Source organism: Myiozetetes cayanensis, unplaced genomic scaffold, assembly GCF_022539395.1.
Source record: "Myiozetetes cayanensis isolate MyiCay16 unplaced genomic scaffold, myiCay2020 scf9, whole genome shotgun sequence".
Classification (NCBI taxonomy): Eukaryota; Metazoa; Chordata; class Aves; order Passeriformes; family Tyrannidae; genus Myiozetetes; species Myiozetetes cayanensis.
This window is the reverse complement of record NW_026088185.1, coordinates 15204777-15221215: the sequence shown is the minus strand read 5'-3', so window position 1 is coordinate 15221215 and position 16439 is coordinate 15204777. Positions and strand designations below refer to the sequence as shown.

The following is a 16439-nucleotide window of genomic DNA, read 5'->3' as shown; positions in this document are numbered from 1 at the left end:
CAGAAGCCAGGATGAAATACTTAAGAGCCACTTTCTCCTGCTCGTCTCTCTTTGACTGCAGTATTTCATCAGCTGTTTCCACTGAGATTTTGTACTCAAGTGGCTCTATTGTCTGAACTGTCTCCTTAGGACTTACTTTCTCTTTTACATGTAAGTGTTTTTCAACCAAAATCTTCTTTAACACAATTGACTCAGGCTTTTCTTGTTCCACTGGGGGTATTTTACCTCTGTGCTTTAGTACAGATGGTGCATCAGGCTTTTCTGAAGCTACAAAGGTTTCACAGGTAATTTAGAGAGTTAAAATCCATAAGAATAAGGATCAAGAACAATATTTTTAAGATTTTAAGACAAATTTTCCAGCTACACCTGAAATAAAATTAACACGGAACACTTTTTCTCCACACAACAGAAAATTTACAACATAATCACAAAAGAAAAGAATGGCACACATGAACAGAAGACCTGTTAGTATTGTCTCACCACTGTTAGTATTGTCTCATTAAATCACCAACTTAAATCCAGTCCAGGTTAAAAGTAGAAGAAAATAACAGCTATCTGGCCACTGATGAAAAATGGGTTAATTATGCCACTGAAGGCCTGGCTACATCACCACATCAATGGCCAAGAGATATTCGTGACTCGGCTTCTCAACTGCCCAGGATCTGTAATATGAGGTCCTTTGAACAGTGGGCAAGTAGAATGCACATCATTTCTGCTGGTGGACCACAGGCTCAGAGTGTTTCATAGTTCTTTTTTTTTTTTTTTTTTTTTTCACAGCAGGCTATGATCCGGGGTCCTAAGCATATCAAATGAAAGTAGCAATACTCTACTTCTTCAACACCACTGCCAGTTTTCCTGAGGACTTCAATGACAAGTTAAAATCAGAAAACTAAACAGCACAATGACTGTTTAGAAATGTGTAACTTCCCTTTTTCTACACAGAAAATGCAAGATGCAATTCAAAGACAGACATCAGGACATAAACAACATCAAGGAATCAACAGAAGACACAAATTTCATTGTAGGACAACAAATCAAGATAGACACATCACCATCCAGAAAACAGAACATAGATTCATCGCCATAGTATATCAGAGACACTTTTAGATTAGGAGACAGTACCTATAGTAATAAGATCCTTGAATAGGGCCTCAAATCTTCCTGTAACTAATGAGTTATTGTATAGCTCTTCATTTTTTTTATCCTGAAGGTATTTAGGTATCTCAGAGAGAAAAACCTTACAAATAGTATAGAATAAACATAAATACCTGCTTTCTTTCCAACCACTGGAGCTGTCACTGGAGCAGTAACAGCAGGTGCTGGTTCTGCAGCTGGTTTTGGAGATTTTAGAGCTGTAGGGAAGGAAAAAAGAGTTCTTGTTTTAATACATTGTTTTGTTTTAATACATTATTTTGTTTTAAGTTTGATGTTCTTTAAAATGTTTTGTAGACAGTACGAAAGCTCCAGTCTTATTAATATCAAAGGCATTTGTTTAATGCGGAGACACTTTTAGTATTCAGCTGCACAGGGTCCTGAGCCATCTTGTGTAGCCAGTGCTTTTACCAAAAAGAGTTTGGACCAGATTACCCTTGATGTCCTTTCCAACCTGATATTCTGTGATTCTATGAATGTCCTTTCAGCCAGAAATCTCTGAATGGAAAATACTTCACCAATATTCACGACTAAAGAATTCTTACCTACTGCAGGTTTAGGTTCAGGCTCAGGAGGTGGCACAATTGCTTGCTTAGCTTCTGTCATTTCAAACACAGAAATTACAGGTAGGTTAATTTACATGTTTTTTAATCACATTGAACATTGAAAGTTAGAAACAACAACTGAGAGAGATAAATGAAGACAGATTTTATTAGTTTATATTTTATTTGGCCGAAAAGCAAGAAATTAACTTAAGATGAATTATTGGAATGCAAGATACAATGGAAAAAAAAGATGAACTTTTCAAGCACTGAAGAATTAAAGACAACAAGAAATCCAGAAGAATGCAAAATAGTTAATCTTGACACAGTAGTTATGGGCAGACTGGATGACAGTAATGCATTATGTTAATACAGCATGATATTCAGCACTGAATATAATTTAGTTGCTGCAATAAGGAAAGAGAGCACCACACATCTGTACCTGTTGGTGGTTCAGGCACATGTTTCTCCTCTTTTTTTATGACGGGTATCTCAGTTTTCTTCTTAGGAACTTCTGGGACTTTAAAATAATATTTTAATTTTTTAAGATATAGTGAAACATCTTGAATCCCCACATACAGTAACCTCCAATGCATTTAAAACTTCCATTGTTTCCATACATAAAAGTTTCAGATGTTCATAAGGTTTAGGAATATGTATTTCTTAGAGTGAGATTTGAATAAATTTGAAACAATAAACGAGGAAGGAGAAAAGTATTTGTAAAACGTTACATAAAAGAATGCTTGGATTAAGTGTTTTATTGTAGTTACATTTTTATGAGTATTATAAAATATTTGTAAAGTTCTTTTCTGTACACAATGAAGATTGAGAAACAATCCCAAAATGGAGAATTCTGATCCAAATGTGAACGCCCAGTTTGGTTGTGCTTTCAGCTAAACTTTAACTTACATAATTAGATCAATGCAAGCCATCGTTTAAAAATCTCACTTTCATTCCTGAATTTAAGAGAATCCCACTTCATAGTGGGATTGTTTTTTAATTATAATTTACCAAATAGATTTCAATGCAATCTAGTACCTTCAGGTTTCTTAATTTTTTCTACTGGTGTAGGTACTGGTTTAACTTCTGGTTTAGGTTCTTTTTCTGGTTTAGGTTCTTCCTCTTCAGGTTTCTTTTTAAGAACTTTGAAAGAAAAAAAAATTCAGTTTTTAAAGCACAGTCAAACAAAGAATAAGACAAGTGAACAAGAAAAGATTAAATACATATTATCAATCATAAAGAAACAGGAAAGTAAAATATATAGTTCAATACAAATGCAAGGTTTTTGTAACTATTCAAGAAACTATTCTGAAAGTTGTTTAAAATACAATTCAACTAGGGCAAAAAGAAGGTTTTATTAAGAGTAGTCAATCTGAGAGGAAAGATGTCAATGTTAGTTGTCTATGACGGAATAAAATTTCTTATAATAGCATATATTTATTCACATATTTAAATGATGACTTACTATACGTAATTATGAATTAATAACTGGAGTTAAAGATGATTTTTAGGGAAAAATACAGGAATATTATTAAACTCCTCTCAAATCTCCATCTGGGATATCTAATCAGACTGAAATAACTGGTGACTGAGGGATCTGAAAAATGGTGTATCTATATTTTATTATGTTCTATGAAATTTGAAGGTTGACTGCAAGGTACACAGGCACAAATCATCTGTCTGTGGTATTTCAAAGAGAATTTGAATTAGTGTTTATTTTTCTAAGCAATAGTTGAGCACAAAGGGATTCAGAATGCCCCAGACTTTGCAGGAAAGTGGATTGGTGTCCAATAGTACCACAGGGTTCTGTGATCTGTGCAGCACTTCTAAGAAAACCATAAAATAGATTACAGAGGCTACCTATGTAACTTTAATAACATTTACACTGTCACTGGACAGGGGTCCAGAGGCTGAAGACAGTGGAAAACTCTCTAGTGTAGACTTTACAGAGAAAAGGTAAACAAAAGAGTTACAGGGAACTAGATTTGCAGTGTTCTGCTCTGTTTTCATTATAGATCTTTTGGATCTGAGAGACTTTCTGGCTATCCTCGCTTTATCCCTGCAACTACAAAATCTTTTCCCAAGAAAAAGTTCTCAGATAGTATTTGATCATGCAATTTTCCATACCACACACATATAAAGCAATTCTACTTAGGGGAACATGCTGAACAAGGTTAATATGCTGGGTTTTTTACAACAGAGCCAAGTTACTATACCTCTTTTCAAAACAACTTCTTCTTTTGGTGGAGGAGTAACCTCAGGAATTACTTTGCGAGGTTTCTTTACAAGTCCAGGCACTTAAAAGAATATTGTTCCAGATGTTATTATAGTTCATAACAGTAGTAAGAGCTAACCAACAACTAGCCTGTCCAAACATACAAATCAAATGTTGGCTCACTACTGAATATCAAAAACAAAGGTGAAACTGCTGACATTGAAGTCAATAGTTAACTTTCTATATTATTTGCTTACAGTTTGCATCTAAGCATATACATAAGAGAAAGTTTTCATAAAAAAACAACAGAAAAGAAGTACGGTTCAAGAAAACTATAAAGGTTATGTATTCAAAAAGAGTTATCATAGTAGTATTTTTATTTCCTTCCTCTTTCATTACAGGCTTATGTTAACTATCTATTCATCTGAGCTGACTGCCTGTGATGTTCATATAGATCCAGTTTAATTTCTAAATTTGGAACACCATGAAGAAGAGATGTTCACTGTTTAGCTGACTAGTTGATCTTAAACTCCAGTACATATGAATAATATAAAGGAGTACTTGTAAAGTGGCTTGCTCAATACATTATTCCTTCCCATCTCTGGAAAGTGCCCTCTCACAAAAATAAGTTACATTTCAGAAAAATAATAAACTAGATATGTTGGGAAAATGCTCTACATATTTAAACAGTATTTTATATTTTATTGCTCCCTAAATAGAAAACGAAAAGAAGCATCCACACAAGTTATAAAACTCAGGAAAACTCTCTCTCTTCTATGATTCTGTCTATCTCATCTCAAGCATTGCATGACAAGAGATTAAACTGGACATAAATAGAACACAAACATATACACCCAAGATAGCAGTGCATTCTTGAGCATAATTTAACGTAGACAGCTTTTTGATATATTGGAGCAAATTAAAGAAAAAGGTAATAAGAACTACAACTTTGGACCCATGAGAGGCTTATTTTAAGTAAGATCCTTATATTAGCTAGGTACCTTTAGCAGGTGGGGGTTCCAATTTCGAAGGCTCACCAGGTTTTGCAGTCACAGCTTTCTTCCTTGCTTCAGGAGCTTTAAAGAAAATTATGTGAATTTTACAACACAAATAATTAGATTAAAAAAAGGAAAGAGCTTTCTAAAAAATTCAAACAACTGATTAATACTATTGATGTAATAGAAGGACAAAAGATGCAAAGCAAAGATTCTTGTTGATTAACTGTTTAGAAGAAGTCAGATGGTCTGTAGGAAGCACAGTTGATTTGACACCCATGTTCATATAGTAACACCAGCAAATTATTGCTGGGGATTCTTTTCATTTGTAAGAACATGTTAAAGAGAGAAGAATTATGTTAAGGATAGAAGGAGGCATTAACTTGGTTAAGATTGTTTTAATGAATTGGGTTTTTTTCCTGTGACTATTGAAAAGAATCCATGTAAACTGACTTGGCATAACACATAAAATATAATGAGGGACTGAGCATTAGTAAGGTGCATCATTAAAGTGATAGTAAATTAGAAAAGAAAAAAAAAAGACACGAAATGATAACTTTAAAAGCACACTTTTCAAGATGCATCAGTATAGTTTTAAAAGATTATATGTTTGAGTTTCCACTGTTATTTCTGGCTTCAGATGATTATACCTTTAAGTAGATCTTTTGCCAGTTTAATATCTTCTGTTGGTTGAGGAGGTGGTGGTGGTTTTCGCTTTTCAGGGACCTTCTTTTCAGGTTGCAGCACTTTAAATAACATTAGGTAGATTTAGAATAAATATACTACGATGGTAGTTATGTGAAGAGTAAAATACAAACCTAAAGACCACCATTTTCCATTTCCAGTGAAACCAGTGAAAAAATGTCATTGAATTAAATGGGAGCAGGAAAGAGCCTTAGGTTATTGCTTTGTAGCATGCACACAGTACAATTATCCAAGCTGACTTAAAAAAGCATGTCAATAACATGAGAACAAAGGTGAAAACCCAATGATGAGAAGAAAATCTTGTGGATCAGAATGAAAGTGAAAGCATTTAAAATAATCTTTAAGTTGTACTTAGAATTAAATGATCAGAAATAATTTGCAAAATATATCAACAAAGGAAAAATTACACAAAGACCTACAACATACAGACACATATGAAGAATGACAGAATGAAGAATGGTAAAATGAAGGATGCACAGTAATGAAAGAAAGGTATCTGGCAGCCTCTAGGGGAGTACTTTGTATACCTTCAACTGGTAAAGCTTCTTCGACTTCTACAACTGGAATTTCTTCTGCTTCTTCAAGCTCAGTCTCCTTTATGATTTCATATTCTTTAAAGAATATTGACAACTGGTGTAAGTTTTCAATTATAAGATTGTTTCACATGAACAATTATATTGATACAAAGAAAGCTACTCCAAAAGACACAGACAAATACACATTAGCAAAAATAATCACTCAGTATCTGTTACCTTTGCAGTAAATGCAAGATTTTGAGAAACTACTCTCTTTCTAAGAATGAATCTGGGTTATGTGAAGAATAGTATTTTTTTATGTATACAGTATAAACTAAACATTAAATTTGTGGATGAGACATAATAGGAAAGAATAAAAACTTCAGTGCTCTCAAATAATTTCAGATTACAAATATTAGGTTTGAGAGACTCCAATTTAGAGCAAATTTACTACTGACTTAAAAAAAGACATAGTTTTTTAGGGATATCCTGTGCAGGAGCACATACTATAATTCCAAAAATGAAAATATAATAGTAGATACAAGAAATATTGACTATTTCCTATCTAAAATAGGAAATGAACAATTTACAAACATCACAATGGGGAAAAAAGGAAAACATTTGAAAGTTTATACTTAGAAGAAGAGGACAAAGGATTGTCCTTACAGTAATAGATATGATGGCACAAACCTTCACTTGGTAGTGATTCAGGTATTTTAGGAATAGCAACAGGTACTTTCTCCTCTGAGACAGGTTTCTTGGTTACCTCAGGCACTTAAAAAAAAATTGTTTCTTTTATTTGTGTGTATACAAATGTACATATGAAACATAGAAAAAACAAAGACACTTATCACACACAAAATCACAGTAACAGTGGTCATAATCATGAAAGACTGTGCTCCAGTCTCTCTCAAGGTAGTCTAAAAACAACAAACACATTTTACAGACTCAGATGGGAAAAAGGAAAAGAGAGAATATAGAAAACATTTCTTCTCAGGAAATGTATCCTGGCAATATATACCTTTGGTTGGAGAAGGCTCTGGTTTTTGTAATTGTGACTTTTTAGGTGTAGGAAGAGGCATTTTCTCTTCTGGGACAGTTCTCTCTGGCACTTCAGGTGCTTTAAAGATATTAGTAAATTTTCATTTTTGTAAATATTAAGATACATATATACACACAATAATGAAAAGTGCAATGTCTAAAAAGAGTAGGGCACACAAAACACAAAGAATAATAAAATTTTAAGTGACCTTATTAATTTAGCCCTTCATACATCAGTGAAACAAGGGAAAAAGTATTCAGAGAATAGAGAAAAGGAGAGGCTCAGTCACTGACGTATGTACCTTTAACTGAAGGAACTGTATGTTTTTTAAGGACAGGCACAGGTTCTGGTACTTTTGGCACAGTCACAGGTTCTGGTTTCTTGGACACAGCCACAGGTTTTTTGGGCACAGCCACAGGTTTCTTGGGCACAGCCACAGGCTTTGGGGGAATGACCACTGGCACCTCCTCTTCTGACTCTTTCTCCTCAGCCAGTTCAGGCACTTTAAAGATATTAGTTATTTTTACTTGAATGCACTAAAGGTCATGTACATATAGACACAAAACGACCAGATGCTGCTCTCACCCCTCCCCACAGAGAGCAGAGGGGCAAAGAAATCCAGAGGGCATGGAAGGCTCTTTCAGAGCAACACCATATACCTTCAGCTGGAGGAGCTTCCGGCTCTCCAGGCTCGGCAACCGGTGCCACCACTTCTGGGGTTTCCACCTCCTCTTCCTCTTCCAGGACCTCAGCCTCAGGCATCTCGGGCACTTCAAAGATATTAGTGTGTTTCATTTTACATTGTTGAAAACACATATCAAGTAGGTAAAAAACCCAGAGCAACAGAGACACAGAACATCACAACAACCAGCTCAAAACCTCACACACCCATGCAGCACTCATTCCCCAACACACACAGCCCTGACAGTCTCAGTCAGGAATCAAAGACAGTCCAAGAGAGGGTAGGACAATGCTTAGGAGAAGAAGATTAAGGATCTCCTTTGTTAAGTTATCCATGAAGACAGGTACCTCTGGGTGTCGGAAGCTCTGGTGCTTTGGCAGTGGCCACAGGAATTTCTTCCGCACGAGTGACTTTCCTGGGCACCTCAGGTGCTTCAAAGATATTAGTAACAGTCAGTTTTATACATTCAAGAGAAACATGCACAATGAAACGTAGACTGGAGATGCACTCATGAAAGTAACCAAACTGGGCTCACAACATCAACCCATCTCTCACTTGCTTTCACACACACAACACCTCACACAGGAGAGGCACAGAGGAGTGATGCCTAGTAGGTTCTGTCAGAAAACTGTTGGCTATGTTTAGGTGCATCTTGAGGTGTGAATTAGGATACTCTGCTCTGTATTAGCAGCCTTCCCTCCTTGGGAGGAGAGACTGTCATTCTCAGTGCCACCGGGGTCTGGCTTTTCTGTGGGACCCACCCCAGCCCATATCTAATCTGTGCCATTCCTCATGAATCTGCTGGTGCTTTGTACTCAAGCAGTCTGGGCAGAGACAGGGTGAGGAACATAGTAGTTCTCCTTTCTCCCTAATTTTCTCCTCTATTTCCATTCTTTGTTTATGCTTTCCTTTTTTCTTGGTTTATTATCTTACCCTAAGTACCTATCGTGCTTCAGTTTTAATTTCATTGTGGAAACTTCCACAGTCTGTATGGTGCAATAGATTTTACAAGATTCTTTCTTCCTTTTAAACACCAAAATTATCTACACTTGCTCTAAACACTTGATATGCTGTCACTTCTTACTGTACTGATGTGCACTGCTGAGTGAAAACAGGGTTTTCGTTTTGAAAAATTTATGTCTGTCATAAATACTACCTGAGTCTCTCTAAAGACTCGTGTAGACTTTCAGTAACAATTTAAGATAATAAAATTGGCCATTCGTATTAAAAACTTTTGATGATTTGCTAAAATATATTATTTTCATGTCTACTGATTCAGAATATGAAAACAAAACAGTAAATTCAAAAAATAATCTGAGTTGTTTATACAAAATACTAGATTATCAAATTTCTAACTGATATTTAACACTGAATGTAGACATTTCATAAATTCACAAATGAACAGGACAACAGACATCAGGAATAACATTTAAGACAGTAAGAAACAGTCTCATTCAGACTGATGCACAGGGTGACAGGTACCTCGAACTGCAGCAGGTTCTGGCTTTTTTGGCACAGTTACGGGTACACGCTCTTCCAGAACACCTTTCTTGGGCACCTTGGGCACTTCAAAGATATTAGTATATTTTAGTTTTGTGGGCACTGCAGATGTATATGAAACAATAAGACAATCAATAGTATATTCACACAATCTGTTTTGAGAAAGTGCTGTGGTTACATTCAGTCATCCATTATGCTTTGCTTCAAACCTGTGGAATGACCAGGGTGTCAAAATACATCACACAGGAGATGGGAATTCTGGGTTTGGTCTTTGTTTCTCAGTCAAGGTGGAAATGTAGAAAACATTTGGCTTCTCAATAACAGATGACCAGAGACATGGAATCCTACTCTTTTTGTGCATCAGTCATATATAATTCACAACTAGTTTAGCATTGTAACAATTTTTTAGGAAATTAGCATTTGCTTTATCATTACCACCTTTTTTTTCCTCTATCAATTATTTCCATTCTTTACATGTCAACTAAAGCTTCTGTTTTCCACAGTTCCTGTCATTTGGATTCTATTGTTTTCAGAAATATGTACTTCTAACTTCTCTTTTTTACTATGTTAATATGCTAGTAAGATAATCAGCTGCTGTCGTTTGTTAGAAATTTCAGGGATGCAACATTTTGTTCTTTAAACTTAAGACTTCTATTCAGGCTCTTCAGCAGAAAAATGTTGTTCTGTTTAAAGTAAACATTCAGTAACTGTTAGTTCTCAAACTTTACAAAAATATTAGACAGCTGCAGATATTTTTCAAAGAATGGAATCTAATTTTTCTGCCTTTTTTTTGACACCCTACATTGCATTTCATATTTTTTAGGCACCTATCTCCAATAGGTCATTGTCCAAAAAACTAGTTGAAGTCCAGAAGAGCATGATATTTCTTTCTAATGATGATACTAAGAGTGATGATCTGTACCTTTGCCTGGTGGTGGTTCTGGTTGTTTGGGTACAGCAACAGGTGGCTTTTCCTGTGGGACATCTTTCTTGGGCACCTTGAGCACTTTAAAGATATTATCTCCTCTTAATTTCAAAATTAAATTAATAGAAAACATCACAACACTTGAGATAGAATCAAAGAATTTAGATATTTCTAAACACTGTGACATTCCTCTAATGACTGGATGGTTAGTCACATGCAGAAAGATGGTACAGCAGAGGTTAAGGGTAGAGGACAAATAACAAATCTTACACAAAAGAAGTGACAGCAAATGAAAATATTAATCAGTACACTAAAATAAAAAACAACTCTCTCCAGAAGATATACCTTTAGCTTGTGGAGGTTCTGGTTTCTTTGGCACAGCTGAAGGTTTCTTGGGCACAGCCACAGGCTTTGGGGGAATGACGGCTGGCACCTCCTCCTCTGCCTCTTCCTCCTCAGTCACCTCAGGCACTTAAAAGATAGTAGATCCTTTTACTTGACTGAGCTTAAGATCAGCAAAGAGCCAAATGGCAAGCAGCAAAGCAGGAAATTAATCACTTGATTAGGACTAGGTAGTCCTTTTCAGTCAATCACTCTTACTTCAGGTGGACTACTCGCTGCAAAGAACCCAAGTATGGGTTTATGAGGGAGGGGATCCTGGTGAGCCCCACTCTCTCTTGCAGGAATGTACTGATGCACAGAGGCACAAAACGACCAGATGCTGCTCTCATCCCTTCCCACAGAGAGCAGAGGGGCAAAGAACACTCAGGACTGCAGCAAAGAAATCCAGAGGGCATGGAAGGCTCTTTCAGAGCAACACCATATACCTTCAGCTGGAGGAGCTTCCGGCTCTCCAGGCTCAGCAACCGGTGCCACCACTTCTGGGGCTTCCACCTCCTCTTCCTCTTCCAGGACCTCAGCCTCAGGCATCTCGGGCACTTCAAAGATATTAGTGTGTTTCATTTTACATTGTTGAAAACACATATCAAGTAGGTAAAAAACCCAGAGCAACAGAGACACAGAACATCACAACAACCAGCTCAAAACCTCACACACCCATGCAGCACTCATTCCCCAACACACACAGCCCTGACAGTCTCAGTCAGGAATCAAAGACAGTCCAAGAGAGGGTAGGACAATGCTTAGGAGAAGAAGATTAAGTATCTCCTTTGTTAAGTTATCCATGAAGACAGGTACCTCTGGGTGTCGGAAGCTCTGGTGCTTTGGCAGTGGCCACAGGAATTTCTTCCGCACGAGTGACTTTCCTGGGCACCTCAGGTGCTTCAAAGATATTAGTAACAGTCAGTTTTATACATTCAAGAGAAACATGCACAATGAAACGTAGACTGGAGATGCACTCATGAAAGTAACCAAACTGGGCTCACGACATCAACCCATCTCTCTCTCTCACTTGCTTTCACACACACAACACCTCACACAGCAGACACAGAGGAGTGATGCCTAGTAGGTTCTGTGAGAAAACTGTTGGCTATGTTTAGGTGCATCTTGAGGTGTGAATTAGGATACTCTGCTCTGTATTAGAAGCCTTCCCTTCTTGGGAGGAGAGACTGTCATTCTCAGTGCCACCGGGGTCTGGTTTTTCTGTGGGACCAACCCCAGTCCATATCTAATCTGTGCCATTCCTCATGAATCTGCTGGTGCTTTGTACTCAAGCAGTCTGGGCAGAGACAGGGTGGGGATCAGAAATGTCATCATCAGTACTATCTCTCCCCTCTCTGTCTCTTCTGCTTTTTGCAATTCTTTCACAGTGATCGTATGTGGGGACTTTTGAGTTACTTAGTGAGGTTTCAGTGCTTCTATCACCCTGTATTTAGACATTTCATTTGGCAAGGGTAAAAGGGCCACCTGCAAAGTGAGCAAGTGTCTTTGCTCTCCTTCTTCATGTGATGCAGAATTGTTCTGCACAAACACAGAAGATGTGGTGGTCTTCTATCTAAGTTACGTGCAACGCAATTGCAGATTTGAGAAACCAAACTTCTTGGGTCCCAAAGAGCTTATGGTCAGCAGAGTTACATCAGACCATCCTGATCTGCTATACATTTGAATAAGTACTGCATTTAGTAGCAGGTTTGAGTATTTGTTATTTGGGTCTAGGTCTAGTTCACATATGTCCAAGTCTTAAAATAATATGGTCCTGTCTAGGTGTGTTCCTGCTTTTACTTTGGAACTTCTTTTCCCATAATGACTTCAGTTCCTTCTCAGCCCATTTAACCTGTCTTTCCTCCTTGTTTTCTCTGAAATGATCAGGTTTTTTTGTGTTTGTGTTTTTTTGGTTTGTTTGTGGTTTTTTTTCTATTTGTCATTTTTTAATATTGCTGCAGCATGACTATTTCTGGTAGTTACTACTACACAATAGGACATGTTTGCCAGGTCATAGTCATTAGAGAAAAACACTTTGAATGAAAAAATATGATATTATTTGAGATTCTTGGTAAAACAATAAAGAGAGAAGTTTATACTAAAAATCTGAATTAGAAAGCCCTTTCCCATTCTAAAAATGGAATTTGGACACAACACAGAATGCAGAAATTTCAAGAATTTTCAAATGAATAGGACAACAGACATCAGAAGTAACATGTAAGACAGTAAGAAACAGTCTCATTCAGACTGATGCACAGGGTGACAGGTACCTCGAACTGCAGCAGGTTCTGGCTTTTTTGGCACAGTTACGGGTACACGCTCTTCCAGAACACCTTTCTTGGGCACCTTGGGCACTTCAAAGATATTAGTATATTTTAGTTTTGTGGGCACTGCAGATGTATATGAAACAATAAGACAATCAATAGTATATTCACACAATCTGTTTTGAGAAAGTGCTGTGGTTACATTCAGTCGTCCATTATGCTTTGCTTCAAACCTGTGGAATGACCAGGGTGTCAAATGGGAATTCTGGGTTTGGTTTTTGTTTCTCAGTCAAGGTGGAAATGTAGAAAACATTCGGCTTCTCACTAACCAGATGACCAGAGACTTATGGTATCCTACTCTATGTGTGCATCAGCCATGTTTCATTAATGACTGTATGTTCTGTCCTGGTTTAGGCAGTTACTATCTTTTTACTTGTTACTTGGATAATATGACTATTTTTATCCCTCAGGTTGACTTCACCTTTCTTTTTCTGTCTTTGCATGTTTCCTCTCTTCTTTAATTTCTCACATTTTCCCTCTACCATCTCCTGGTTTCTACTCTAATCACTAGATGTTGCTTATAACTATTTCCTGTTATATTAATTTAAATTATTGAAATTATTATATAATTACTTTGATGCAGTACTCCAGTGTATTTCAGACTGAGAGAATCTTGTGGCAGAATAATTGTTTTCTCACAGAATCTTAGAATCATCTAGTTTGGAAAAAATCTTTAAGATCATTATGTCTAACTGTAAACCTAACACTGCCAAGCCCCTTCAAACCATGCACTAAGCCATCCTTACTAATAATGTGAACAACTGTTTATGAATTCATTTTCTTGTTAGCATCTCTAAGTTTTTGGTATTTTTTCATAGGCTTAAGTTCATCATATCTGTTTGATATGTCTTTAATCCAGTGTAGTAAAAGTTTGTATGGTTTTAGTTGAAGAAATATTTGACACTCCTGCACAGCAATTCATATTTGGTATATCTCTCACACTTTTGATATCAAAGTATACAGTGGAAGATCAATTTGAACTGAGATTCATTAAAAAAACCCCAACAACACCCTTCCTTATGATGATAGTAGTGGTGACATGTACCTTTAGCAAGTGAAGCTCCTGTTTTTTTAGATACAGCAGGGGGCAGTTTCTCCTCTGGAACAGTCCTCTCAGCCACCTCAGGCACTTCAAAGATATTAGTGCATTTAATTTTACAACAACAATACAACAATGTAAGTACAGAGACTGAAACACAGAGGACAACAGAAATGTTCTGAAATAACAAATTAGCACACGCTCATATTCAGTGTGATTTGTTTAGCAAGCATCATTTAAAACAGATCCAGAATGATAGACAGAACAAAAGATGTTAAGATAATACTTAAGAGAAGATTAGGTGAGCCTGTTGTGTACTCATGATAACATGTAGACTGATGGAGTGTTTGATTTTTCAGGAAGAGCTAGAGGAATTTTCTGTTCTGGGAGTGCTTTTCAGGCATTGCATATTTAAAGATATTAGTTACATGTATTAAGTTTTAAAATGAGCAGTGAAACATAACACACTCAAGAGAAGGAAAAGAGATCCTACACATAAGAAGAGGTACCTTTAGGCTGTGCAGCTGCTCGCTTTTTAGGTATAGCAACATGCTCTTGCTTTTCGGCCAACTTGGCTGGTGGTGGTTCCTTCGGTGCCAAAATCAGGTCTGGTTCTTTGGATGCCACTTCAGGCTTTGGTTTTTGAAGTGGTGTAGAAAACTCTAGTTTTTCGGGTGCTAAAACTGTTTCTGGTTCCTCAGGCACCACGACAGGTTCTGGTTTGCAGGGTGCCACAACAGGCTTTGATTTTCTGGACACTGCAATAGGCTTTGGCTTTTGGAAATCTGCAGCAAAGTCTGTTTCTTCAGCTGCGACAAGCTCTGTTTTTTGGGTCAGCACAAAATGTTTTGTTTTGGGGGGCACCAAACCAGGCTTTGATTTTTGGGTTGATTCAGCTGTCTCTGACTCCTCAGACTCCACTGTGAACTTAGGTTCCTTGGGGGCTATAAGTGGTTCTGGTTTCTGGGATTCCAGAACTGGCTTTGATTTTGAGGGCATCACACCATGCTTTAACTTTTGGGGTGGAACATCAAGCATGGGTTCCTCAGATACCACAACAAATTCCTGTTTCTCAAGCACTACAACATGTTCTGGTTCCTGGTGTTCCAAAACAGGCTTCTGTTTTGGGGGCATCGCACCATGTTTTAGTTTTCGGGACTCTGCATCAGGTTTGGGTTCCTCAGATACCACAACAAACTCTTGTTTTTCAAGCACAACAGCATGCTCTGGTTTTTGGGATGCCACAACAGATTCTAATTTTTGGGGTGTCAAAACAGTCTCAGGCTCCTCAGATGTCAGAAAACGCTCTAGTTTTTGAGTTGCCACTACAACCTTTTGCTTTCGGGCCACTTTAGCCACGTCCGGTTCTTGCAGTTCCACCTCTTGAGGCTTTGGTTTTGGGGATCCTGCAATGGACTTTGGTTTTCGGGAAACTGGAACAGGTGCTTCCTTTTCTGGGAAAGTTGTCTTGGCCACTTTATGTACATAAAAGATATTAGTTCTAAATTTAACAATGGCACTGACAATCACACCAAAATTAAGTCAATCGTGAAACATAAAACCACAATTGTAACAAAAGTATTAAAAACATATCAGGTACTGATCATTTATGTTCCCCTTTTTAATGGTGAATATATGAAATTTTGGTTTTTTTCTCTTTTCACTCAAGTGTACACACACACTCACAACACTCATGCCCTCTTATGGACATACACACATGCACTGATAGTAATACTTAAACAATAAGTAAAATCCATGATAATTTCAAGTAGAATGGACAGGACAAAAGATATTAATAGCATTGCAGGCAATAAGCTGAAGATTCTTTCAAGAAATATCAGTGATGGCATCTAGTTTTTCTTGGTGGAGCTTCTGGTAATTCAATCACATGGATATGTTCTGCCCTCAGCTACTAGAATGGCTACTTTCTTTTCTTCTCCTATTATAACTCTGAAGATATTAGCTGTGGTTGTTTTCATGAACCCAAGCAGGCAGAATAATAAGAATAATCAAAAATTGTAAGAAAAAATATAAAATACAGACAATTCAGACACCCAAGGTTTGCCCCTATTTTTCAAAAACAGCCATGTATGTCTGTTTCACACACACATGCAGATGGATAGAACAGGTATAATTTAGATCTCAGAAAACAGAAGTCCTGGGTAATTATAATGTTAAAGAAAAGAGAAAAAACATTGCTTTTGTTATTTTGTTAGTGTTGAGATTTACCTTCCTTTGGTAGAGGTTCTGGTACTTCAGGTGCAGCCTCTGGTTCTGGGACAACCACAGGTTCTGGTATTTTAGGTACAGGTATTTTCTTCTCTGCAACAACTTTCTTCGGCACCTCAGGTTCTTTAAAGACATTTGTTTGTTTTAGTGTTAGGAATTTGAAGAATAGGAATTAAAAGGCAACAATAGGTCC

The 16439-nt window shown here is 37.0% G+C and overlaps 1 protein-coding gene across 1 annotated transcript in view; it reads right to left on the bottom strand.

Moving 5' to 3' along the window:
* The window catches only part of TTN (titin), a 240366-nt gene that overhangs the window by 105180 nt on the left and 118747 nt on the right, over positions 1-16439 (bottom strand). Inside the window, exons 151-169 of the mRNA XM_050339889.1 lie at positions 16247-16369; positions 14354-14409; positions 14024-14195; positions 12925-13008; positions 11471-11554; positions 11101-11211; positions 10619-10744; positions 10271-10354; positions 9331-9414; positions 8196-8279; positions 7826-7936; positions 7468-7668; positions 6137-6220; positions 5555-5650; positions 4911-4985; positions 3911-3991; positions 2733-2837; positions 1698-1751; positions 1269-1352 (exon numbers count right to left, since the gene is read on the bottom strand). Coding sequence (XP_050195846.1) covers positions 1269-1352; positions 1698-1751; positions 2733-2837; positions 3911-3991; positions 4911-4985; positions 5555-5650; positions 6137-6220; positions 7468-7668; positions 7826-7936; positions 8196-8279; positions 9331-9414; positions 10271-10354; positions 10619-10744; positions 11101-11211; positions 11471-11554; positions 12925-13008; positions 14024-14195; positions 14354-14409; positions 16247-16369 — 1899 coding nt within the window. The remainder of the gene's footprint in view (positions 1-1268; positions 1353-1697; positions 1752-2732; positions 2838-3910; positions 3992-4910; positions 4986-5554; positions 5651-6136; positions 6221-7467; positions 7669-7825; positions 7937-8195; positions 8280-9330; positions 9415-10270; positions 10355-10618; positions 10745-11100; positions 11212-11470; positions 11555-12924; positions 13009-14023; positions 14196-14353; positions 14410-16246; positions 16370-16439) is intronic.